At 37.7% G+C, this 26259-nt stretch overlaps 1 protein-coding gene across 1 annotated transcript; it reads right to left on the bottom strand.

Annotated features, from left to right (window-relative positions):
- Window positions 1-1316: 1316 nt before the first annotated feature.
- Window positions 1317-21077, bottom strand: OMA1 (OMA1 zinc metallopeptidase). The gene is made up of 9 exons (XM_032192574.1): window positions 20966-21077; window positions 19801-20332; window positions 19131-19359; window positions 17835-18008; window positions 17632-17739; window positions 15797-15925; window positions 11843-11917; window positions 9912-10061; window positions 1317-2476 (listed from the first exon to the last, which is right to left on the bottom strand). Exons 2-9 carry the CDS (start codon window positions 20310-20312, stop codon window positions 2255-2257), a joined length of 1599 nt encoding a protein of 532 aa, XP_032048465.1. The 5' UTR covers window positions 20313-20332; window positions 20966-21077; the 3' UTR covers window positions 1317-2254.
- Window positions 21078-26259: the final 5182 nt, after the last annotated feature.

Genomic DNA, 26259 nt, shown 5'->3' with positions numbered 1-26259 from the left:
GCACAACAGCCCTTTGTCGGTCTAATATAAGCCAATACTTCTCCCTCAAAACCTTGCCTTTCTCATCACCACCATCATGGCTACAGACTATTTACATACAAATTAAAGAAAAAAAATCTCCCTTGGTGAGCTTTACAATTGCATCTCTGACATTCCAGTGCAATACTTAATCCACTTAGAACAGGCAGTAGAAATAAGAAACTTGTGTACTGTCACACTTCATCCTGAATGCTATAAAAACTCTTCTCTGTTCTCCTTAGTCCTAACAGACACAAACATCAAGTCGCATGTCATGCAGGAGCCCTGGGTAATGAAACAAGCTTTGACACTGGAGCGAGAAAGAGGCAGCAGCACTGGGGTCGTGGTGTTGCTGGATAAACTATAAGGTCCACAGGGAAATCTAAGTGGTGTATTTTGCTGTTTACCTTCAGGTGACAATGTCCAAGTGCTTTAACACATCACTGAATGTCTGGTACAAAAACTCCTGTCACTAAGAATAAAAATGGATGGATGAATAATGGCCAGGCTGGACCTTCTGCATCTTGCCAGTAGGACTGGGCAAAGATTTAAAAACAGCTTGTAAGCAATATGCTGTCAATCTAGACCTATATAATCAGGCCTAGAATCATCAGTGTTCAACGTTACAGACACATCGACTTACCTCTGAACAGAAGTAAGTTAGGTAGTTGCTGGCATTTCTCTAAGGACCCCCAATTCATTGGCTGAAGTCAGTAAAGAAATTACTTGTTTCACAACCTTTTTATCCAACTACGTTCACAGACAGCGATGAATAGGTTGTTTTTTCCTTCTTGAAAAACTTGCATTCTGATTAAATTGAATAAATATGATAATCTGTCCTCCACCACGAATAAAAAAGAATGTTTCAAAATACAACACACTGTAAAATGTTTTGAATGTCCCCTCCACGTAAAACCCCACCACATGTGAAACAAAATTTTGTTTCAATACAAAAGGAGAAACAACAGCAGAACAGCAGATACATCTGAACAGAGAAAAGAAACGGATTTCCCTTTTTTGTTTTCAATCTTTCTGCCTCTTTCTATGTCTTTCTGTAAGATAACATTCAGTAGTTTCATCAGGTGCAAAGCAACGATAACTCAGACAGTTGCAAATAAAAATTAACATGCTGGCTATATGAGGTACTCCATCACAGAAGGCAGAGCTTTACCTATCTTGTGCGTCTTGGTCTCCACAGCAAGAAAGGTGTGGCTTCAGGAAAGGCTGCAGGGTTTTCTTCTTGGGTAGTTGTTTTTCGGTTGTGAGTTTTGTTTTGTGCTTTTTTTTTTTTTTTTTCTTACACGCACAGCATTAGATGGTGGTTTCCTGCAGAGTAGTCGCCCTCTTGGATAAGGTACAACTGCTAAAGCTGTGCAGTCAAGAAATTGTATTTGTCTACCACCCAATATACTTCCACATCAGCAATCACTTCTATCCAGACTGATCTATCCAGATCAAGTATCTCTAAAGTAATACTGGCCTCTGATAAGGCACCCTCATAATTTAAAACGCACTTATCCTTGTAAAGCATTCTAGGGCTAAAAATTGTGGTTCTTATAAAATGTTTTTTAGAAGAAAGCCTTCCTTGAAAATAATTTAACTTATTTTTTTTTTAATTGAACTTTGTGCAACCCTTTCAGGTTGCTTTGAAGAAAAATGTTGAATTAATCCATACCCTCAAATGCCTTAGAAAGGAGAAAAATCCCAGCAGTAAATCCACCTAATTAAGTGGGGGTGTATCTAGCCCATGGGCTATTACTGCATCTCAGCTTAATATTTTTAAACATTCTATATGTGGAACAGGCGGTAAGCTCTCATCATTATTTCTCAAATGAAGCTGAACAGATCTAACCCAAATTACAGCAAGATAAACCAGACAAGTTAAGTGATGAAAATTGTACTTTTTCCTCTGCTTTAGGGACGCTTCTGGCTCATCTGTCCTCTGATCAAGGTGAGCCTGATAAAGCTGAAAATTACACTGTGTGACTGGATTGTACGAGATTATCTTTCCCCTGAGAAGTCATTTATTTTAGTAACCCTTGATGAATAAGAAACTTTCCGCTCCAACATGATGATCTTCTTGTGTGGGCACAATTCCTTATTGCTTTGAGTGAGAGATCACATAAAAGAAACACAGAATATAGGCGGCTAGATCTTCTTTATGGTTCAAAGACAAATGTGCCCTAAAAGACAGACCCTCAGAGACCGCGAGTTTCATAAAATGGAATAATTATCGTCATTGGTTTGTAGGTTTGACTGCAAAAGTTACTGGCATGTCTTCCACTTTTTGAGTGTGAGGAAAATCCAGTTTTGGTTTTGAGAGAGCTTGCTCTGTAGAATTTTGAGTTTCTTGAACTTTAGACGATTCCAGGAGATGTTGCATGTTAAGTTTGAAAATAAGGCGAGGATCAGGTCCAGAAAGAGATGGACAATTGCAGCGCTCTCTTATTTTAAGAGCCTGTGAATACATAGGAAAACAAATCAAGCTCATTTAAACAAGATTAAAAAAAGGTTTCAGACAGTGATTTGGCTTTCCAGTAAGGTCTGCATTTGCATATAAAGCTTAATGAGTATAAAATTGAGTCAGGATTGTTACTGAAAATCTTTTCAACAGAAACCAAGATTTCCTGAGAAGAAACACATCTTTTAATATGGTAAAACAATGGAAAGAAAATGAAGAATGAAAAATGTTATCTTGCAGGCAGTCTCCCAAAGAATGGATAATCTAAAAGGTACCTCTTAAATAAGTATGAAGTTCTCAAACTATTTCATGTGCTATTTGTGCACATCAGTAACTTTTACCTTCTAATTTACATTCATATGTAAATTAAAATGACTGCATACTTCATCAGCTATGTTTCATTATTGAAGTAATTATATATACAGGCATCTGGCTGGGAAAAAAAAGGAGGGAAAAATCTTCAGTAATGTAACAGACATTTAACTGTTTGGCAGAGAAATCCAGATGGTTTATCGGTATAGTTAAGGTCCAGTTACACAAGTGATCTCATCTTCAAGAAACATTTGAATACACAGCTTCCAAGTGTTCTCAGAAAACAGATGTCTTTAGAATGCAAGAATCTATCTGGATTAATAGATTGGCACTAGGAGACAAACTTTAATTAATCCTGCTTACAAAATAACAGAAGTGTCAGAGCTTCCATTTTACAGATTAGAAAGCAGAGGCACAAAGGAGTCAAAGGATTTCATAGAGAAGCAAAATCCATTAGTACAGACACATTTCCTCCAGCTTTGTGTTCTGGCCAATGGATCATTCTGCCTTGGAGGTAATGACACTGGATGAATCTTCTCAAAGGCATTGTGGAGCATTGGTATAAAACAGGATAAAGTCAGCTGTTCTAAAGGATGCTTAACTTGTGTTCATTTTAATGAAGCCAAACGTACTTTACCTAGTCCATTCAAACAGGCAGTTTATGTTAAAGATGGCAATGGGTAGCACACAAACCAGTTTGACGCAGTACTTTCCAACTGGTTTTACACAGGCCTACCAGTATCCATGGATTCTCCTAGAACACTCATACAGCCTTACCAAGTAAAGCAAGCTTCTATCTATTACACAGAAAATTTGATGTAGAATTTTAAAGGGTTCTACATTTCCAATGAGTGCTATTTTTTCAAGATTTTCAAATAAAATAACAAGTCAAAAATTAGCTTGATATTTAGCACTCATCAATGGCCACAGTGATAGCCACTTTTATGCAAGGTTCACTGTATCTTAGCCTCAATCTAGTGACAGAGTAACATCCAGCTTTATTTTTAATATTTTCATGGGAAAAGAAGTTCACGTGTAGAGTTCATTCCATTTTCTTTATAATGATATATTCTAGAAAAGTAATGACCACATCTGTCCTGAGTTGTGGCCAGATGCCTCCTGCCAGTTCTAGGGACAGCTATGAGAAAGTGTGTCCGTTGATTCATTCTGCATGGATTACAGAGGAGGAAGAAAGTAAGAGGTTTTTACAGCAGTTCCACAGATGCACTGAAAAACAGAGTGGGAAATTTTAGTCTGCTTTATATGCACTTGATTTGGTTGAAATACCAAATCAAATATTCCAGTACACCTGTGTATAAGTATTTACCCATCATTCTGAAACAATTTGGTACTCTTTCACAGGAGACACTGGGAACAGCTTACTACAGGAGATTGTAAAATAGAAAAGCTGAGCTTCTTAAATAATTTCTTTGTATGAGGAGGTACCAAAATATTTCTCCCAAACTTTAGTACAGCGAACTAATAAGAGTTTCATGTAAATGGCTATAAACAAAGAGAATTTAAAGGCAACAACTGGTTTTGGAAAAAGAAAAAATGCATTCTAGGAATGTAGGAAGAGTTTCCCCAGCTGTTTCTTGTTTAAGTGCAACATTTAAGTTACTGCATATGCAAGTCTGGATTAGGCATGCAAATATTCCTCTTGTCAAACTTTTAAAGAACATGAATAAAGCTCTCAGTATTTGTTTTTCTACAAGGTGATAGTCCATGTAATCATCAAGTATAACCATACCACTGAACACTCTTCTGCCTCAGTGACCAATTAAATTCCAAAGTGATGTTTTTGACAAACCAAGAGTTTTCTCTTGTTCTCTTACGGAACAAACTGCTGCAAGACTGCATTAGCGTCAGACAGCATTATTCAAGGCAATGGAAATATAAAGATTTAGACTGTATCCTGGAAAGGGCAACATAATCCTCTTTTAAACTAATTTAGCAATTTTAAATCTCACGGGGGGGCTTGCTATATGGCGCCTGGCTTATTTCCATGGTTTCACTTATCTAAAGTACTGAAGTCACAACAGCAAAGGTCCAAAACAATACTTCAGAGTTAACACTTTCACCCTGTGGGTGTCTTTGTTTTCTTGCTACACATAAAGCTGTTGAAGAGAGAAGGAAGCATCTATTCAACACCATCAACCCACATGCCATTAAAGAGACTGCAGTTATGAGAATGCAAAGCTGTGTTGATGTATAGTCTCACTGTTAAATACATCTAAGACTAAACATTCTTAATAGAGGTAGGCTTTGCATATACGTATGTTTGTGCCAGCTGTGAAATATTCAACCTTATTCAGGTGTTCTTTCCCTGTCTCTGTTGACTACTGCACTTCTCTTTTGTGCTACCAATGCTGTAGCATCATTACTGTGCCAATAACTGGCTGAAGAGCTTACACTATATTTTTCCTGAGAGATAAAACAGCCAACCATGCTCAGCCACACTGTACTTTCAAAACCACCAGCAACTTCAAATCTGATAATTTAATATTGCTCAAGTAAATTGATTTCTGTCAGTTTGGGTAAAAGGACAAGTAAAAGCATTCTTAATGAAGCAAATGCATATCAATTTCAATAAGAAAATGTTTCATCATCTGTACACTGAAGAATGTTCTAAATAAAGACAATGGACAGAACCGAGACAAGGTTAACTAGCTGGAGTGAGTACACACAGGCACCTGGAAATTAAGAGCACCATAATGCTATTCTTTTCAGATTAACTTTAAGAAATATTGCTGTTCAGAATACAGACCACCTAAATGCTTACTGGCTCAGAAGACATCAAATAAAATATCAAAATTACTGCTTGTAAGTAGCAAAGGTGAAGCTGTTTTTCTTATCAATATAATTGCAGTCATCTCCTGCAACGTACTGAGAGGGAGGAAGGCGTAAGAACTAGGGAGGCCTGTCTCACCCTGATGCTTTCAAATAAAAGCTAACAGCAAGACAAATGAAGGAGAAAAAAAAGTATTTTTTCTCTCTCAGTGCTCATCTTTCACCACTGTCACAGGTAAGCAGGCTAACTGCATCTCAACCCCTTATAATCTTTTGGAGCCAATCCTACCTCTCAGGATAAAAGTCACCCTCTTAAGTCCACAAACAAGGCCAAGGGTTAAAATTCTCTTTGTATAAACTGTAATTACCTCAGCAGAGCTGAATTCTGGTCTGGCCTTGCAACTCTGACAAAAACTACAGAATAGCACAAGCATGCAGCAAAATAAATAAATAAATCAGGAAAGCTGAGCTGCAAACTGAATTACAATTAGCAGGCATAGAAGGCAACAACGGGTTCTGCAAATGAAGTAGCAGTACAAAGATGATTAGGAGTGGATGGATTTGTTACTTGATAGAGAAAGAAAAGCAACTGATATATAACGCTAACACTTCACATCTTTCAGTGATTCTGTGGGCACAGAAAAGGAAAATTGTGACAAAATATTTAAATTTATGGAGAAGATAGAAACATAGGTCAGTATTTTTTTGTTATTTTCCTACAAATACTTACACTGATAGGACTTATACTAATATGCTCTAGTACTAGAACTATTTCAGGTAATCTTCACATCATTAGCAAAGGGCAAATATATCATCCCCTTTTTGAAAAGCAAGAGAAAAAAAAAAAAAAAAAAAAAGGAAGCAAAATAAACGTATCTTCAATACCCCAATAGACACCTGAAAGAGGAATAAAGCAAATAACTACCCAAGCAATACAAAAAACGAAAAACAGCCAACATGGACTTGACAAGTATAAATCTTGCCAAAATACATTGATTTACTTTTTTTAATATATTTTTTTTTGACAGTTAATTAGCCTAGCAGGCAAAAGAGATGCAATAGAAATTACATGTCCCAACTTAGTAACTGACTCTGGAAATGATTTCAGTATGGTATTTCCACAAGGAAGTGTTGGAAACAGGTGTTAGAGTAAATCAAAAATGGGATCTGAGTGAACAACATGATGCCAAAAAAGCAAATGTCATGTCAAGATGAATTTTCGTGTCACAGGCAAAGGCTCAGTAGATAACCTTCTGCTTTATTCAGTCTTGCTGAGGCTTCAAGCTGATGTACAGTGTTCAGTTTGGAAAACTTACAAGGAAAAAGGTAGACAAGCTGTAGTGAGTCAGAGAACATTAAACGAAAAGGTTCAGAGATGAACCAGCAGATCCTTCAGCTGCTCTCTGGCTCTATAATTCCATGGTTTTCCTCTCCACAACAATGATAAGCTACTGTACTACAAAATCATTTTAAGATTTCTTTTTCTGAAAAAAACAAAATGTGTAGGGCCTTTGAGTATTTCAGCACCTTCCATGTAGGATTTCTAGGAAATTACAGTCTCCCATTTAACAGGGTTATCATTTGGCTGGCATATTCTGTTCTCCTCATGTACAATCCAAATTGTTCCAGGCAGAGGGGGAAATCCTTTAAAAACATGACAAATCTTTTTCATTTTCTCTATTTCCTTTCCAGGAGTGCGCTACTTTGCAACTGTTTATAGTTCTCTATTTATTAATTCCTCAGTTTAGCTGTAGCTTGCAACTTGTTCAGAAATGCAGATGCAAGATCTTTAAAACTCATTTGATTGCTCCCTGTCTTTTAATTATGCGAAAAGAGAATCCTTGTGATATTGCTGCTTTAATTTACATTTCCTGAGACTGTTAAGTTGCCTCATTGAGACAAGCTATTTCATTACCTGAACAAAAATTTTTCATTTTATATCATCAGAGTTTATTGTGAGCTTGATCAGAAGTCTGTGAAGAAACATCTTCACATCCTGAGAAGACCAAAAACTTGTCACATTTTTCCTAGCTATGCTAGCTGAACTAATAATAGGTATTATCTTGTCCTGAAAAACATCACAGCTTCAAAACCACCAGTATATGAAACAACACATTTATATCTGTATCTTTAATACAAACTGGTCTATTTAGAGAAAGGGCAATTCCAAAACCAAGTACAAATGCAAAAGCCAGCAGATTTTTTTTCTTTAGGATTCCAGCCTTTGTTCCTTATGATGGATCTGATGCTGAATCTAAGTAGTAGTTTCTTCATAGAGAGATAAAAAGGCTCTTTTAGCTATCTAGCTTCTCTTGGGCTCTTAACATCTAATGGCCATTAATATATGGTAAACATACGGTTCTAAAATGCTTTAAGTATGTGAGTGGTGACATAAAAAGTTGCTGACATTGAACAGCAAAGCCCTGGGATTCCCTTCAAACGCCTGAAATTCAGATTCAAGGAGGCAACTCTCAGTCAAAGGAGAGTAAACACTTCAGACAAGAAGCCTCCAACAACACTTCTACATAACTTCTTTAATTTTTATTCCTTTTTTTCCAGTTTCAGCCTCACTTATCTGTCAATCTTTTTTAAAAAGAAGCCTTCAGCCCCTGCTTTCCAAACCTACTCCAAAACATTTGCAAGGTAAAAGACAAATGAAAACATCTCAGTCTCTATCATACTTTGGAAGAAAGTTTCCTAGCCTCCACAGCTCTTGTAAGCGAGAGCAGTGATAAAAAGATTAAAGGTTACTCCACCTGCTAAACCGCAAGAGATAAGACAAAAATAATACTATGTCTGCTACGACTATACAGTTGCTAATTTATTTAACTTATTTGCTCAATCTTGGAGTAAAAACCAAGAAGGTATTTATTTCTATGTTATAAGCCAGTCAATAATTGTATCAAAAAGAAAGGATTCTGAAAACTTTGTTCGATCTATCTAAAACAAAGGCTCCAGAAATGTGTATCATTTTCTATTCAGCTGCTCTGAAAATATTACTCATCAGAATATCCTCACAGCCTGTTTTTGCAAAGTACAGAATTTGTGTGTATTAATTTAAAATATTCAGTCTAGCCATTCTCCAACCTCCTACCCCTTATCTCTGTTTTGATTTATGCTCTCACTTAGAATATTTACTGCATTCATTCTCAAAGGATTCATGAAAATCCTCCTCTTTTCCTCCTTTAAAATCAGTAAACACCTCAACATTTTAGCACTCTCTCTGCCAATAAATCTTCAACTGTCTTTGCAGCTTAGAACTGAGAAAGATGGTAAGTGACTGGGAATGTAACGGAGAAAAAAAAAACAGGAAGAAGAAATTGCCAGTTTGTTATAAGAAAGGAAATTTGCTTTACCTTGCTTGCAAAACTATGCTGTTGTGAAGTACTCTAATAAACAGCAACTTAAAAAGAAATCTAATAAACAAGTAGGCAAAAAAAACACGTTATTTTAATGTAGTAAAGAAAAAAAAATCTGCTTAAAGAAACAGTAAACTAAGACTACTAAACTTGGAACGGTTCTCAAATAAGAGAACTAGCACTTGGCTAACAGCAGAAATTTTTGCTTAATCCACCAGTAAATAATACACCCAATTAAAAGAATCCCCAGGTAGCTATCTATATGGCATTCTTCTGAGGGGCAATCCAAAAGAAATAACAGAACAGACTGCAGATAGATGGGCAATCACATGAATTATCTCAATTTCCTTAGAGTGGGGTAAAATGTTCTCCCTAATGTGATGGAACAAATAGAGAGATTTGAAGAAAAAAAGCAGGCTGCAAAATCTACAGAGAGCTATCGTAACTAGGGCTATTCAGAAATCTACTGGGGATCTGACATTATTCTGAGGCATCGTTACACAAGGTGTGTTCAATTCCACAGCAGTGGGAGAGACAGGATAGTAGGGAGCATTCTCTAGTTGACAGTCTTGGGCTAGTTACTAAAGCAATGAAAGGGAAGACAGTTTAGAGACAGTTTAAGGATGCAACTTAAAATCTGGCTTCCAGAACGGCATAAAAGGGACAAGATAGTGACACAGGTCTCATTCATTCACATCTATACTTGAAATGCCTTTAAAAAGCAGAAGTATTACAATCTGATTGGAAAACAGGAAACAAGCCACTGGAATTAACTGCATTTTACCTGTGCTAGCCTAATGTTTCCTTTTTAATAGAATTATCAGGAAGGCTGAGAGTCTTATGACAGAAAATTTCTGTATGGGTAAAGGGAAAGGTAAGCGTGATGCAACAACAGCTGCTCATGGATTAATGCCAAACTAATTCAGGCAACCTTCCTCAGAGAAAAAGCTACAATTCCTTCAACTGCTCACCTCTGGAATAAGGCGGTCCAAGTGCTCAGCTCTGTTCTCATGTGAAGGGTGCGTGGAGAGCCACTCTGGTAACTTGGGCTGCCCTTGAATGGCTTCTGCTAATTCCATTTGCTGCCAAAATACACTGCTTGCTCTTACATCCACACAAGCCTGAAAGCAGAAAAGAATTGTATTCACCACTGCTTTTAAGGTAATATGATACACATTCTAATTCCACTGATCCTGATCTTTAACAAAAAAACTACACCTGAATTAGGTAATTCAGGAGAAGGAATAATAGGATTCACAATTTCTGCCATGTGCTTGTTCTTTAAAAAAAAAAAAAAAAACACTCAGCTGTTTGTTCCATGTTATATTTGCTAGACACAATATAGCATAAGGACAAGTTAATCATCTCCACAGATTTAAGTAAATTTAAAGGTAAGAGTCAAAAATAAGAAGTGATAATAATTCACACAAACATATCTGAAAACAAGCTGCAAAGGCTTCTCTGCATGTGATTACACTGCCTTTTAAAAGGGTGATTTTTTTTTGTGTAATCCACAACAGGTAAAAGTAATTATTGCAGAGAACTATGACTCTCCTCTCTCTCTCTGTAGAAGTACCAATTTAACTATAGAAAGCTGTGGAACATTAAGAATGGCACTTGTGTATCACCCACAATCTCCTTTATACTTTAAGTAGAAGGAAAAAAGAACAAGATTTCTTACATTGGTTTTCATTTCTTTAAGAGAAAAAGATGAGCGCTCATAAGGGAAGACTCCCCTCCCCAGAACTGTATTAGTGGTGCTTTGTCCTTCAAATTTTATTTCTTGAAGTTATTATTACAAAATTATATCTGCACAAGCAGAGAAATGCTGAGAAGGCACTTTGCTTGTTTCTCTCTGATACGCCCCTACAACTTCATTGCTATTACAAAGCACTGAGTTACCCACACAGCAATTATGTTTTTCCATGGATTGCATTAGTCCTCTAGATGACTTTAAACTATAAATGCAGTTTCAGTCCCAGAACTAAAGTTCATTTTAAAAAGTCTGCATTGAAGAAATATTAATAGGTAATAAGAAAACGGAAATTCTCCTTATGAAATATTAACGCTAGATGGTGCTGCTCTCATACATATCTAACACTTAAGAATTATTTATTTCTATTGCACCTAGCTAGAACTGATTGCTATTTAATTTTGATGAATTTAGAATGAAAACTCGCAGGAACAAAAAAAAAAAAAAAAAAAAAGGTGACTCTAAAATGAATTATGGAAAAAGCTTTGAGTAGTTTCTCACCAAATTTTTGTCTTACTTTAGCAAAGATAGCTTACTTTCACAACTATACTTAAAATAAATTTTAAATACCAGAAGTGTTGATACACTTCATAATTATGAGAAATCACATAACATACAATCATAAAATCAGAGTTCTTAATTTTTACTGTATTGTTATGAAAATGAACGCTATATATAAGATTATTTCAAATGCATGAAAACATAGTAAAACATTCCTCAAAAATTCTTGCAATAGTGGAAGCTAAGTGAAAGATAGAAATTCATAGTACAATTTATATCTCAAGATACAATTTAATACATTCTACATATGAAAGATCACTATTTGTCTTCCTTCTCTTTGTAAAGACATAGCTTTTTATTCTAGTAATAATAAATTATATAAGAAGTATACTCTGTCATTGAGAACACACAATTTTACAAATTCCAATTTGTTACATAGAATTTACCTAGAAGGACTTTGGATTTCCTCATAAACAGTTTTTTGTTTGTTTGTTTTTTTTACCCACTACTTCATTAATCTGCATTTCTTAAAAAAGGAAAAAAGCAACCACAATTTACTTCTGCATGAAGCATGAAACTCCCTCTGGTTACAATGGAAAGTGAGAAGTGTCTGACAGGTTGCTAATAAAACAAACCAGCTGTAGTTACCTTTGCTGCAAACTGAAGTCCCACTTTGTCAGCTTCAGCCTCCAACGTTCTGCTGTACGGTCTATCAAACATAAACTGCAAAAAAAGCACAGAGCTCTACTCCATGCTTTAAATAAAGCATTTTTCTAGCCTCCTCAGAACAAATGGCGTTTATATATCATGTTTACATTGCACGCAATCAGTATTAATTTGTCTTAATATAATCTGTAATTACATTATATATAATTCATGGATCCCGTATTCAGTTGAAATTCATTCAAATTATACATATTTTCATGGCCCCTCTAATCAGCCAGCATCATCACGTTTTGCAGTGGCCAAAGGGTCAACATCAACTTTAAATTAATTGATTTAAAACATTATAAGCAGAAATATATTACTGGTCAGGGTTGTACGGAAGATTCAGAGTCAGAAGAAACAAGCTGGTTATGAACAAAATGGAATTTTCTCATTTTGATTCTATTAGCATTAAGATTTTAGCTGTAGCAACAGTATGTAAAAAAAAAAAAAAAAAAAAAACAGCACAATCTACTTTGTATGGTAAGCAGCCCACAGTACGGAATGCCACCATAAACATTTTAATGGAAAAAAAATCCCTTATTTGCCATGATTATTATCCCTCACCACAAGGTGCAGATTGCCCTTGAGAAATCAGACTGGAAGACATAAATATGACCAAATACTCTCCCTTTTGTCTATGTTCTGACAATTTATTAACAGGCATTAAGAGACAGCGGTAGCTTTGTCGAACTGTTATTTATTCATACAACCCAGGATGTTCTGGCACATATAATTCACGTACAGTTGGGCAGCCTTGCCCTACTATATCAGGTTAGAGTAAAGGCAAATCAGGACTTGTTAGAACAGCCTGCTCCTGCCGAGATAAGCAACGTGTCAAAGCATCCTGATCTCAGCATAGATTAGGAAATACAAACAGAAGAATGGGGGTGTGCAAGGTTAGTGAAGAAGAAAAAGGTTTCATCAGCTCTTTATTTGGTCAAAGAAGCAGATCTTCTTTATGTGTTCCGGACAATAAGAAGTAAAAAACAGTTAGAAATGAAGAGCACCAAAGAAACGGTCCAACACTTTGAGTACATAAAGGTATCAGTAACTTTTTGTTTCTTTCTAAAGTAGTGAATGTGCTTTTTTTTTATTATTATTATTTACTAGGTGAAAAATAAACTTAGAACCAATCAGAGCTTGCCCTCTGCAGTTTTATCCAAGCCAAATACATGGACATAAAATATCAAAAAAGTAAGCACTGAAGACAGTAAGCATTGAAAGAACAACAACTGAAAAGTAAGCAGTGAAGCTCTTCACTTCTGTACAGATCTTGCACATTGCAATTACAAACGTATTTCTAAAATCCTCTGAAGATAAAGTCATTGTTTGAAGCGCAATATGAGTTTTTAATTGCCCCGAAAAGTGCTCCAAGTCTACTGGAGGCAAAGACACCCCCAGCTGGTCTGTCACATATTCCTGAGGCACCATTTCTCAGTTAGTTGGATCTAGTTGTTGTTGCTGTTTTAATTATTAATCACTTTCCAATGAGGAATAGAAACTGGTAATGGGTGAGAGGACAACACAAAGCATTAACTGAAACAGATGTTTACACAAGCAGGTTGTTTTATACTTATTCAATTACAGCCACTTTCTGGAAGCTTTACAGCACTTTCAAGTAAGAAGGTAAATTTAAGAGCTAGGAAACTGCTGGTGTGAATGCATGTGTAATTTTAATAGACCATCTCGACAGAGATTTGGGACAGCAAGAAGATGGCCACAAGATCAGCTTTGAAACTCCTACCTCTTCCATAGCTTTGTGCTTACAGTTAAGCAGCAGGGTAATACTACCTCTATCCTAATCTACCTCTATCCCAAAACTGTACCCAAAATGTGGTTGTATTCTGAAAAATAAATACAACTATTTGTATTGTTAATGCAATCCCTAGTTCAGGACCAGCCTATGCTACAGAAGCAAGGATGCAAAGGAAAACATCACTCTCTATCTGCTGCTGTTTGCTTTACTTTTCCTCTGTGCATCAGCTACTAGCAAGTCAGAGACAAGCAGTAACCTAAACAGACTCTGATGCGATACCACACAACAATTCTCATTGAGTGCGTAGCATTCCCAGGCTTATGTTCCCATATAAAATAATTTCTGCTCTAACAGCAAAGGCAACATGTTTCAGTTCAGAAATACATGACTAAAGAACAACAACGAATGGATCCTATGAGAAAACTCAAGGCAAGTGAAATCGCTAGCACTGGAGAAAAAGGCAGGGCTGAAACCAACATGTGATAAAGCCTATGAAGAGTCACTAGAAATTACTTACAGTCAACAACAGAGAGCAACCCATGGTCAGTAAAGGAAAAAGTAAAGCACCTGAGGTCATAAAAGAAGAACAAACACTGAAATAGAAGCGAGTACTGCAATGTGGCCTAAGCAACCACTTCATAGCCAGACATTGCCATGATAATAATGGCAAACTGGGATTTTAAAAAATTAAAGAGTAAAACATGGCTATGGAAAAAGAAAATGAAGCATCCTGACAAAATGAGTAGAAAGATTTTTTTCCATGTAAGTACAATAGAAAAATGTGGAATGGAGGAAGCAAACAGACGTTGCACTCACAGGTGAGTAGCAAACAAAAATTCCTATTCAGCATCTTTTGTATATGGAATACATTTTTGATGATATTAATTACTTATTTGTTCAGCATTATATATGGATACATTTAGTTTTATTTAAGGTAAGTCTAACCACTGTTTTAAACCAAGACATTACATACAGCATCTCAGAAACGATAGATCTTTCCTGTAGACCAAGTAGTAGGAGCTTAAAGCCAGATTCCATTTGCAATCCAAAGCCCAACTCCAGCCTACAATGCCAGAACATCAGCTGCAGTAGCCTAGGAGAAAAGATGCTGACAGGGAACTAAATCTTGCTGTCTAAATTATGAGCAGTGTCAGGATTGATTCACACTTTGCTTTTTCCTGAATTCAGCTCTTCAAAATGCTGACTAGCATTCAGCAATGTATTGGTTTCTTAGCTGCTGGTAGAAATATCCAAGCTCATTAGAGGTAATTTATGCTCACAATCCACGCATCTACCCATTAGCATAACTACCAAAACAGATTGGTTATATTTAAATTTCTGAAGAACCAGGTGAAATATCAGATATATCATCAAGGGAAGTCAAAGAAACCAAAGAGCTGCATTCCAGACTCAAGTTTTATGATTTAAAGAAAATTTAAAAAAAAAAAAAAAAAAAAAAAAGAGAAAAAAATGGATAAGTGTCCAGAAGCAGGCAGTAAACTAGACAGCAGGGAAAAAACAGCACCACAATAACCACTGAATTTTACTTTATGGGAAGTACGCTGTCTGTAAAGATTATTTCAGTAAGTTTTATTATGGTAGAGTTTCTACTTTAAAAGAACATTTAGACTCACAACTTCCTTATCTTGAAATCCACAAAAATGTATTTAAAGATACTCTTTCCATATATTTTAGTTTGTTTAGAAACATTTTAGCAACTACTCAAGATAAAAGCATGGCATTTTAAAACTTTAAAACGTGAGATACATTTCAAACAGGCAATCATTTAACTTAATTGGCAAGCAAGTACTAAGGGCCCATCCAACTAAATCCAATCATTATTTAAGATCTAAAGTTTTTCAAGATGACAAATGAGAATATATATCAACTAAAGCAGATGTATATTTATAAAAACATATTTCCTTCAAAAACATACTGATATATTTATTTTTGCTTATAATCTCTCCTCTGCTTTTTTCCCCAAACATACTGTTCAGTGGTACTATCTTCCCAAGACTATAAATGTTTTTCCATGAACTCTAGAAGGATTATAAGAAATATTTCAACACGTTTGCAATGAATGTCAGAAACAGATGTATTCAAATAAGTTGTGTGAAGTATTCCATAGTCAGCCTTACCTCCTGCAACTTACTCTGAATCCACTGGCCAACAACCGCCAAACTATCACGAGGACAGATGGCCCAAATCATAGTGAGAAAGATGAGTGATAGGAAATCCAAGAAGTGAACCAGACTGGCTTTCTCTGCCTGGTAACAAAAATGGTTCAGTTTTCATTCATTACTGCCTGTTTTTTGCTTTTGAAGAACATAATATACTTTCAAAACACTATAAAATCACTAATTTTTAATTCTATGCAGCCACAGGAACCAGCTCCTTTGCTTGAACCAAAACAAAACAGGAAAAAACAACACAAAAACCCCAAACCAGCTGGATACAAGGTTCTTTCAGTATAGAATCCACACCAACTACCTAAATACAGCTGGAACAAACATATTTTGCCTGTCTCCCAATTGGAAAGATTCAAAGCTGATGGCAGTATGCAGATAGAGTTCTTTAGTAAGAAGGCCATGAAACAGTTGGAAGAAAAAACCCATAAAGACCTAGAAGACTGTTGTTTACATTAACTTGAGAGAAGACAGACGTCAGTTAGACAGAAACACTAATGGAACAAGGGGAAAGTAAGCTGCTCTACTTTTTTTTTTTTTGTCTATTGTGTTCTTTTAATTTCAGAAACTAAAAAATCCTGAAGAATAAAATTGAAATAATTCTGTTTTTCAGACTTCTATCTGACGCAGAACAAATTGATCTGAGCACTGAGAAGTCAGATCATGCCTTACTTTTCTCTCTATGCCAGGTGGGTGGCAGGTTCCATACAAACAAGGTACGCTGTTTTTATTCTGAAAAACATTTCTAATAAATTTAGCAAGTCTGATTTGGATTAACTGAACCACAAGCAACTACAATGTGAACATTGTTGCTCATCCAAAATCCTACAAATTGCAGTAAAACTGTTCTGGATTTTCACTGCCTTCAAAACATATTTACCTGTTTCCAGATTATTTTGTAATTTCATCAGGATGTTTATGCTTAAAAGGTCCTTGTTATGTCTTCTCGACTGGTGGATAGGTAATGGATGCATTTTATTTTTAAACTACATGTACAGAGAGAAGACATTTTGTATGCAAAGCAGCACTTTCAAGCAAATCACCTCAATCCAGAACAGTATGAACCCTATTTCTATACCATACTCTTTTTCATAGTTGTACCTTCAAAGCACAACAGAATGATTACATCCATTCTTCAGTGCTTAAATGGCAAAGGTACTACCAATTTCAACACATGAAGGACATAAAAAAAAAAATAAGTTTGTGAAGGCAATCATCTCTAAATGCAGAATCAAGCTCCAGGCATTCTGGAGTTGTGCATTCCAAAACTGTGCCACTAAAATAAAAACACCATGCATTTCAGAAGAAGGTATTGAAGTATATCTACTTATGTAGATATAACAAATCTAGGAGTAACAAACTGAGTTGCCGAGTGCCTCCAGTTCTTTAAGTCTACACTATAGGAGGAGAGACATCTACAGACCAAGTTCTAAATGACTGTTAATAATGAGCCATAATCCATCCGTGCACTTATAAAAAATAAAAAAAAAAACACTGGCAGACACTGTACTAACACTGACTACTAAAGGAGACTTCTGGCAGTTCTTATATGGAGTTCTATTATTCATGTAGTAATAACTTATTTCTTATAATTTAACTTATAACTTAGAAGTTAAGTTATAAGAATAGAAGAATGAACTGTATCAGAATACTCTCATTTCAAAGTCAAATTTTCGTTAATTAGAAAGAGTCACAGTGAAATTTTGGTGGGCAGTGACTGAAAAGATCGTGATTATAATTAATTATAATTATTTAAAGAAAGCTGTCTAAAATTCTTAAATACTTACTGCGTGTTGCAGCACAGCATGAGCTATTTCATGTCCCAGAATGAAAGACAGCTGATGGATATCAGAAACCGCATTTAGCAACCCAGTGAAAACAAATACTTGACCATTCTGTGAACAAGATGGGGTGAAAATTAAGTAGAAGGTAAATAAATGAAATGCTCTTTCAATATTACTAATAATTTTTCTATTTGTGTTCAACTTACTGGAAGCACAAAAGCATTTACTCCTGGTTCATCTACCACGTGGATAACCCAGTCGAGCGCCGAGACCTGTGGGACATCCTTGTTGCTCTCAGATAAGTGTCCAACAACGCTCTTCACAACCTGATAGCGCGCATCTGTCTCAGGCAGCATTTTATTTTTGAATTCCTCCATCCACTGAAAAAAAGAATTAATCGATTGCCACGCAGAACAAACGCACAGTAAATGATTACCTGGTAAACTAATTTAGAGGCTATGAACAACTTCTTTAAAGCTCATTTTTTAATACATTTTTTCTTTCATATAGCCCAACCCAATATAGTAGAGTTCGTGCTTTCAGGCTCACTATGTAAGGATTTATCAACTTAAAAGGAAGTAAACTAACTACAGATCAAAAATAAGATAGTATAAACTTGCCTCCTACAGCCTCATATAGCTGGTATTTTCCTAAGTTATGCTTGGCATCACAATGTTGCACAGCTTTCTATATCTTTCTGAATTCCCATTTGAATTTATAATTTCTTTATATCTCTGTATTTCTTTTGTACCTTCTAAGTTGGACAAACTTATACCAAAAATGTAACAGAATACGTCCTTGTACTACTCCTGCTACGTTCTTTCACATTCTCTATAATTCAGGAATACAGTGACATTTGTATATGGCTGAATGTTTCAAGTTCATTTCGAGACATTAGAATAGCAAGTCATAGAACTCAAAGCCACAGAAATCAGAACAACGGGCAATCTAAAAGAAAGCAATTAAAGGAGAAGAAACTGATCAAATGAAAGAAGAAAAAAAAAAAAAAAGAGAGAGAGAATTGAGTGTATTCTCAATGGTGGGGAGTAATACCTTACAAATTGACAGCTTACAAAAAAGCACCTTAAACAAGTGCCACGGAATGCTCAAACCAGCAAAGAATGCAGGACAGATCTAGGTATGTACCTATTATACTTTTATTGCCTCTGTCAGACTTTTGTATTTACTGTATTACGATAACATCTTCAGAAATGTTTGCCACGTACATGTGATGTGTTCTTCAACCATCACACATCCCTGAATGATTTGCTGATAGGAAGGTAACTCTTAAAAAGGATAGGGATAAGACGAGGGGGAAACTTAGGGGGATGCTCTGAAGGGTTCCGAGCACGAAGTACAACAAAGTACTGCATAATTTTCATTCCTGTTAAGAGGTAAAAGGGAATCTGCTTGTCAAGAAGTGTGTGAGAGAACAGAGCTGTGGCCTTCACTTAAGCTATACTTTAAGCTATAGCCTTAAGTACTTTTCTTTAAAATCTTACCATATCATACTCCATCTGTGACAGCTGCCTAAAATGCTCTTTTCCAAACACCAACAGTCGGGCACGCCCAGTGATGGGTGTCTCCTCCAAGTGAGTAAAATAAAACATGACAAACAAAACTCCTAAGCTACTGATACCCAGGAGTATCTTCCATTTATTTCTCCTTGCACTTTCCTTAAAAAGTTCCCGTTTATTAGGAGGAAGTGCCTTCCACCAATTTCTTATGCTCCTGTAAAACACAAAAAATTGTCAGATTAAGACATAGTTAAAAAGGGGGTTGTTAGCATCTGCCATTGCTCTACTATTACATTCTCACCTTGTGAGAACTTAAGAAAGGTTATAATCTACTTGACTCCTACTCACCCTCTCCCTTTCCCTTTCTTCCCTCCCATAGGAAGAGAAGGGGGCACACCCTTAGTGTCTTGGGGCATTCTACCCTCTACCATGTATAGGCGGGGATTAGAAGGTCAGAAGACACATCTAACACCTCTGATAATGGAAAACAATTTCTTATTGAGCAAACTGTCAGCCTAGGACCCAGTTCTGCAAAACTTTCAAAAATATTAAAAAGACTACAAATACAGTATCATTCTCTACAAAGAGTGATGAACATATGCACGTCTTTGCACAACAGAGTCTTACTCTGAGAGTAAGCAAGATAGAATTTTACCTGCCAAGAATGATAGCAAATAGTTTCTGAGCTGGCTTAACAATAATCCAGAAAAGAGGTACAGGTGCAGCTTGAAGTGATGGTGATGTGTGAAAAAAACTGGCGATCTGAATGTTCCGAGCAGAGAAATGACTTGGGCGTAGCCCTGCAGAACTGATTTGGAAGGACGTAACCTTCTCCCCCTGCAACAGAGAAGACTGAAAGCAAAACCTTCCTGAACCGTGAGGTGCATTCTTCCATACTGCTGTTTTTGGGACGTTCAAAAGACACCTCTGTCCTTTACCAAGAAAGTTTCTACAATAGTCAGTCAGGCTTCCAGTCAAAAAACAGTTTCTATTATTTCCACTCAAATCCAGCCTTCGGCATCTATCTCGTTTGGAACTGACTTGAATTTGGCAATGTCCCGTGTAAGGCCCGTAGAGCTTATTGTACTTCCCCTGCTTGGTCACGGAAGCCAAACGGAAGAAAATACAGCTCCTGCCCGGCAACTTCAGACCACAGATGATATTCATAACCTCTTTGGTTGGTTAATCTGAAACAAAGAATAAAGGTATTAAGGAAGTCACACAAGGGAAACCTTGAAATGTTACTTCATTTCTTCTGAGCAGGTATCTCCTGTTTCTTTGCCCAGGCAAAAAGAGCCACAGTTACAATGCACCTTGTTGTAGATCTAACATATGACCCTGCCTTCAACTGTAACAAGCCCAGCACCTCACATTTTATTACTGAGAGCAAAAAAGTATCCTTGCTGTTTAATTACAAAGAGACCAGAACGACTGCAGGTGCTCCTCGTGGAAAAAAATCCCCTTTGCACCCTGGGCTCTTTGCCACAGGTGCCGTTCGCACACCTTGAGGAAAACCGGGATTTATTGAGCTTATTGAGCATTTCGTTAACATTTTTCTCCTCAGCACAGAGCTCACCCGGCCAGCAACCGCAGCGGCCCCTCAGCGGCTCCCGGTCGGGCAGGCCCCAGCTCCCGGCCCCAGCCCCGCTCCCCTCAGTGAGCGGCTCCCCCCCGCCTATCGCGACTATCGCGACATGTGCAGACGTGAGGAGGCGCGGGGGGAAGAGGGAACGTAGCACTCTGAGGCGGTCGGGGAGGAGGGGGGGACGTGCTGAGGATCCGCTGCGGGAAACACCTCCTCAGCCGGGCTCCCTACTCACCACCCCAGCAGGCGGAGGAGGAGAAGGAGGAGACGCCGCCGATGCCGGACCGGGGCGGGAGGAAGACGGGAGGAGAGGAGACGGGACAGGACATGACGGGACGGGACGGGCTCTGCCCAGCACCGCCCCGCGCCCGTTTCCGTCCCCGTCCCGTTCCCGGTCCCTCAGGCGGTGGCGCCCCTCGCTCCTCCCCCCACCCCTCAAGATCCCGCGGCCGCCATTTTGTGGCGGTGCCGCCGCGCGGCCGGGGCTCTGTGGGGCGGCGGCCATGGCCCAGGGACCTCCTCAGGGGCTCCTCAGGTGCTCCTCAGACCTTCACCAGCCCTTCTTCCCCTGGCTTTGTCCCCCCCCATGCTGTTTTGAGGCCTGTGTGTGTGGCCCTGCCTGCACCCACTCTCAGCTGGGTCCCTGGGTTTGACAGTGTGGCAGTCCCAAGCCTGTCCTTCAGCTTTCTGAGCTCGTGAGGCGTGCATTAGGCTCATCTCCTGCAGTTTGTGGCAATCTGAAGTGTCAAAGTACTTACTGCTACAGGAGGGCTGCTGACAGGCCTGCGGAGGGGAGCAGTGAGCTCTACAACAGTGGGAAGTGGGGTCTGGCTATGACCCACCACAAGGAAATGTCCAGTTGCGAACACTTTGTAACTTCTGGCCCACCTGTCTAGCTGACAGGAGCACATCTTAAATGATACATCTGGCAAATTATGTGAAAAACAGGTTCTTTGACAAATGAAGGGGTGAAGATGGAATGTGGTTGTTAAGGATTGGCCATCCAGGCTTTCTATGTGTCCTGGGGCTTTGCTAAAGGTCCTCTTACAGGGAAGGGAGGAAGCACAGATCTTTATGTTCAGCAGTCACGTATAATCACTGAACAAAGTCAGGTATCGTTCAATTTTTGCTGATATCCCCAGTTTTCCATCCCTTTGTACTATTGAAGCCCTCTAGTGTGACAGTTCTTAACCATTTATTTCAGCTGCCTGAGAAAATATATAGCAGATTTTGGAGTCCAGGCCGAGAAGGAACCTCCTGTGGCGACAGGTAGAAAGTCTGTTTTCAGTAGACACAATTCCCTTAAGAACTGCCCAGCCTCCACTATAGTAAGGTGCATTATAAGTAAAATCCATCAGTCAATTAGCACAGCATTAATTTTTGTGATTGTCAGCTCCCGTCACGGAAGCAGATGAGCTGTAGCAGGAGAAGAGCCCTTAGTCTAACCTAAGGCCTGTGTGTGTCCCAGCTGTCAAGAAATAAAAAACTAAGATGGAAGTTTTCATGGATGTCTCTTGAGGTTTAATGTCTTTATTTCTTAGACACTGTATTTGCCTGCTTTTCTTATTTTCTTCATCTAGAATTCTCCACTCCTAAGCCAAAAATGAATACTTTTCTACCAATTGCTCTGTGGAGCAAATTTCATTCTTCCACCCCACTGAGTCTCCACTTTATTTCACATCAGATGAAAATTGAGTGTGTTTTGTTGTTGTTTTCTTTGAATATTTCTTTTTGGCATTATTTTTTTCTCCAATCACATTATTTAAGTGTGCATAGAGGGTATTGGAGCTATTTCTGCATTCCTGACTTACCTAAATTCCTGTTAAACTCAATGGATGTTTTGAGTGTGTAAGGATGGGGCTAAAAATTGTATTCTGCATTTCTCCACAAGCGGTATCACTTATAATTAAGATTTCAAAGCAGTCAAGCAACAAACACAGCACAGGCAATTATAGTATCTTTTTATCAGATACCAACACAAAATGTCTCTCTATATGAAAATCTGGTGAGCAATTGGATAATGTGGTGTTTTCCCCTAAATAGAGAGCTAGTTTAAAAAATAAAAATAAAAATCCCACTAGTCATTTATACATGGTTGCTCTTGAATTTTAATGAGTACATATGCATATAACTTTTTCTAAAGGAAGCAAGAGAAACTTCTGTGATTTAAAGAGATGGTTAATACTGATTTTGCAGCTGAGATTTTGGTTACTGGCTCCGTCTCTTCATGAAAAGACTGCAATTTGCATTTCTGATGAAGACCAGAAGACCTGTGTGGATGTGTCCTTTAATATCAGTGTATCACTGCATGGGAGCAGTCATACCAATCTGAATGAGATTTTGTATGTTTATGAAATTATTCACACAAGCAGTTGCAATATCAGTGTCTTTTTTTTGATGCTTTGAGTCTTTGTCTCATAGAGTTGAAGCTTTTGTTCAATATTTAGTGAGAGGGTGTGTGTTACAAAGAACACTGAAACGTTAAAACTTACAAATCTCTTCAGACTATGTCCTATTCTATGTAGTTTATTCTATCCTGAGTTCCAGAATCAGAGTAATTCAGGTTGGAAGGGATGTCTTGGAGGTAATTTGGTCCAATCCTCTCTTCAAAACAGGGCTAACCTCAAAGATAGATCCAGTAGCCAAATATGAAATCCAATACAAATAATTAAAAGCAGATTACCTGTAAACATAAAAGATTTTTTTTGTATATTCTGGTGGAAACCTTTTTCTGCTAAAGTCTCCCTAGTATCATTTTTAATCGTCACGATTGAATAGTTGACAGATAAAATGTATAGCATTCGTTTTAAGTGAAAAAAAAAAATCAAATATTTAGCTTTTACATCTAAGCAAAATAAATAAATATTAGCTAAGTGACAGTTTTGTCATTCAAGTTTCAATGTAGCTCACGTCTGCTTATTAAGTGTCAGGCTAAAATCCTGGCAGAAACAATACACTCCATCAGCCTTCTGCAAGTCATAAATTGGATTTAATGCCACTTACGCTTGTTTGACCAGCGGGAATCCCAGGAGTTCATGTGAACTTAAAAGACTAGTTAACACCTCATTAGCACCAAGGGTCTTCCAAATGATGTTTGCTAGTAACTTGTCTAGATCCACTGAGTGTACTAACTCATACTAACTAACCCTCCCTTGTCCCTCTGACTTACCAGTCTGTGGATGCTATTAGGTATTTAATCTTTGTTAGTAAGTAATAACTACTTCTGCTTATTATCTAAATTGTTGGAAAAAAAAAAAAATAAAGTAGAATCACAATCCAGAGGAAGTTACTCAACTAAACAGAAAACTACCAGACAACTCACCTATAAGTTGTTTTTAAATTGAGTGTAGTCCTTTTTTTCCAAAACTTGTGTTAAGAGACTGTGTTAAAAAAAAAAAAAAAAAAAAAAAAAAAAAAAAAAATCCACGTAATTTATCTCTAGATCTCTAAAATGCAAAATTTATTTAGAGACTTAAGAGAGGGAACAGTAACTTTCTGTACTTGAGATTTCACTGAAGTCCTTCAGCAGAATTGAGACGGACAAAGCTAGCAGATTTCCAACAACTGAAAAGAGCACAAGACAAGAAGAAGAAAGGAGAACTCAATAGACCTGTGCTAAAATTGGGGAAACAGTGCTAGACATTGCAATGGCTACAGCAGAGCCACACACACTGTATGGTTCCTCCACTTAGCTCTTCTGAGTGAAACGACACAAGCAAAAACACTGAGATACCTCATTGCAGGGCTTATGTGGACATTTATTTCAAACAGAACTAATACTGTTGAGCCCATAAGTAAAAGCCTCTCCAGAAAATTACAAATACATTCCCATCCAGCCTTTCATTTAGATAATATGAAGTATCCCTAATTGTTTCTGTGGCACTTGATTTGTGCTGGAGGAGGACAGTAAGAGTGTTACCCCTCGGGGAACAGGGATCGGCATGAAAATGAGATGTGAGTCCTGTCGGGCTGCCTGGCGCGTATGAAATTTTAACCAGATACATCCCGATACAAGGAATTTTGTTGGGAGATGCTGAACAGTTGTGCAACTTCTGAAAGTTGATTTTTCCTGCTCTGATAGTAATTGCAATGACTCAGGATTCATTTTAGCATAAAAAGAAAGGTAATGTCAGTGCTTACAGCCCTGAGGCCAATCAATTGAAATGGTTTGGAAAGGATAATTATACCTGCACGAGGACTAGCTGTGTAATAGCACTTTCCAGCCCAATTAAGACCAAATGAAGGAAGGGCCAATTTGTTACTTCCTTAACTACTCTGTGAAAAAGTGGTTTCAATACCCTAGCAATAGAAGCTGGTTTATTATTTTTTTCCTAAGGTGATTCCCTGATACTTTTTAGGGACGACTGGGGGGATCTTGTGTATAGTCATGAAGTGAAGCATCACAGACGTGCTGGCATTTTAGTATCCAGAAGAGAGGGAGTGGGGTGCTTTTACACAGCATTGCATTTTGTTTCACGTAGTTAAACTAACCTGGCCAGAATCCCAGCCTAAGCAACCATAAAGGGATTTTTCTTAATCAGGGAAAGATGAGACAGGAGAGGATTCTCTTTGCCATTCAGAAGAGCAGCAGGTTTGGGCCATTTTACCACTGATAAGAGCTAGATCCAGCTTCAGGCTGCCTGGATGAGGTGTAGGACCTGCTGCCACGCAGCTTTCCCTAGGGTTTGCCTGCTCCAATGTGAATAAAATTGCAATGTGCACTTTTAAGTGTAGGTGTGGGAACATGCATGGGTGTGCAAACACACCAACCATTTGCAAACTAACGCAGGGATTGTGTGCCAATGAGCACATACTCACATAAATAAGCGGGCATGATTTTCACCAGGGGGATGGAAGTAACAGAGTGTAAGAGGCTTTTAATCCTTCCATGAATCCTTATCTTTCACTTCCCTGCTCTCGTGCTGGCAGTGCAGCTGGCGCTGGCCTCAGCTCTCCCATGGTAAAAGAAAGTTGCTTCTTTTGTTTTGTTGTTTTTTAATCAAAAGTTAAAAGTGAAGGCCCAAAACTCATTTTGTGCAGTTAGACCAAGATAGCAGCACCGTACAGAAAGGGCAGCACTAGTCTCTTCAGGGTTGTATCACAGTACCATGTTTTTTTCTTTTTTAATCTGCCAGTCATTCTTTTGAGCTTTCTAATTAAGGCAGCCCTTCTCTGGTTGGAAAGGCAGGCATAATTTAGGCAACAAATAACTCTACCTTTAATAAAGTGATAAGACCCTTGGTTTCTTAGTGCTGGTAGCACACAGCCCCTCCTTCATAGTGGTTATGGGTTTATTTCCATCTCAGCTTCTAAGACAAAAAGCAGGAGTCAAAGCAAGATGCTGAGACAGAGACCTGGTAAGAACTTCCTCCAATCATTTAGTCACTTCTGCCTCTCCTAGTCAAAATGATGCTCACATTTATATTGTTTTCTGCTTAATGTGTATAGTGTTTTGGTACAAAATTTATTTTTTCTTCTTATGACAGAAACTAGAAAAATGAAGTGATGTTAAAAGACCACTGAAAGCCA

Source organism: Aythya fuligula, chromosome 8 (assembly GCF_009819795.1).
Source record: "Aythya fuligula isolate bAytFul2 chromosome 8, bAytFul2.pri, whole genome shotgun sequence".
Taxonomy (NCBI): domain Eukaryota; kingdom Metazoa; phylum Chordata; class Aves; order Anseriformes; family Anatidae; genus Aythya; species Aythya fuligula.
Note: the sequence above shows the minus strand (reverse complement) of the source record. Positions and strands in the feature narration are given on the sequence as shown.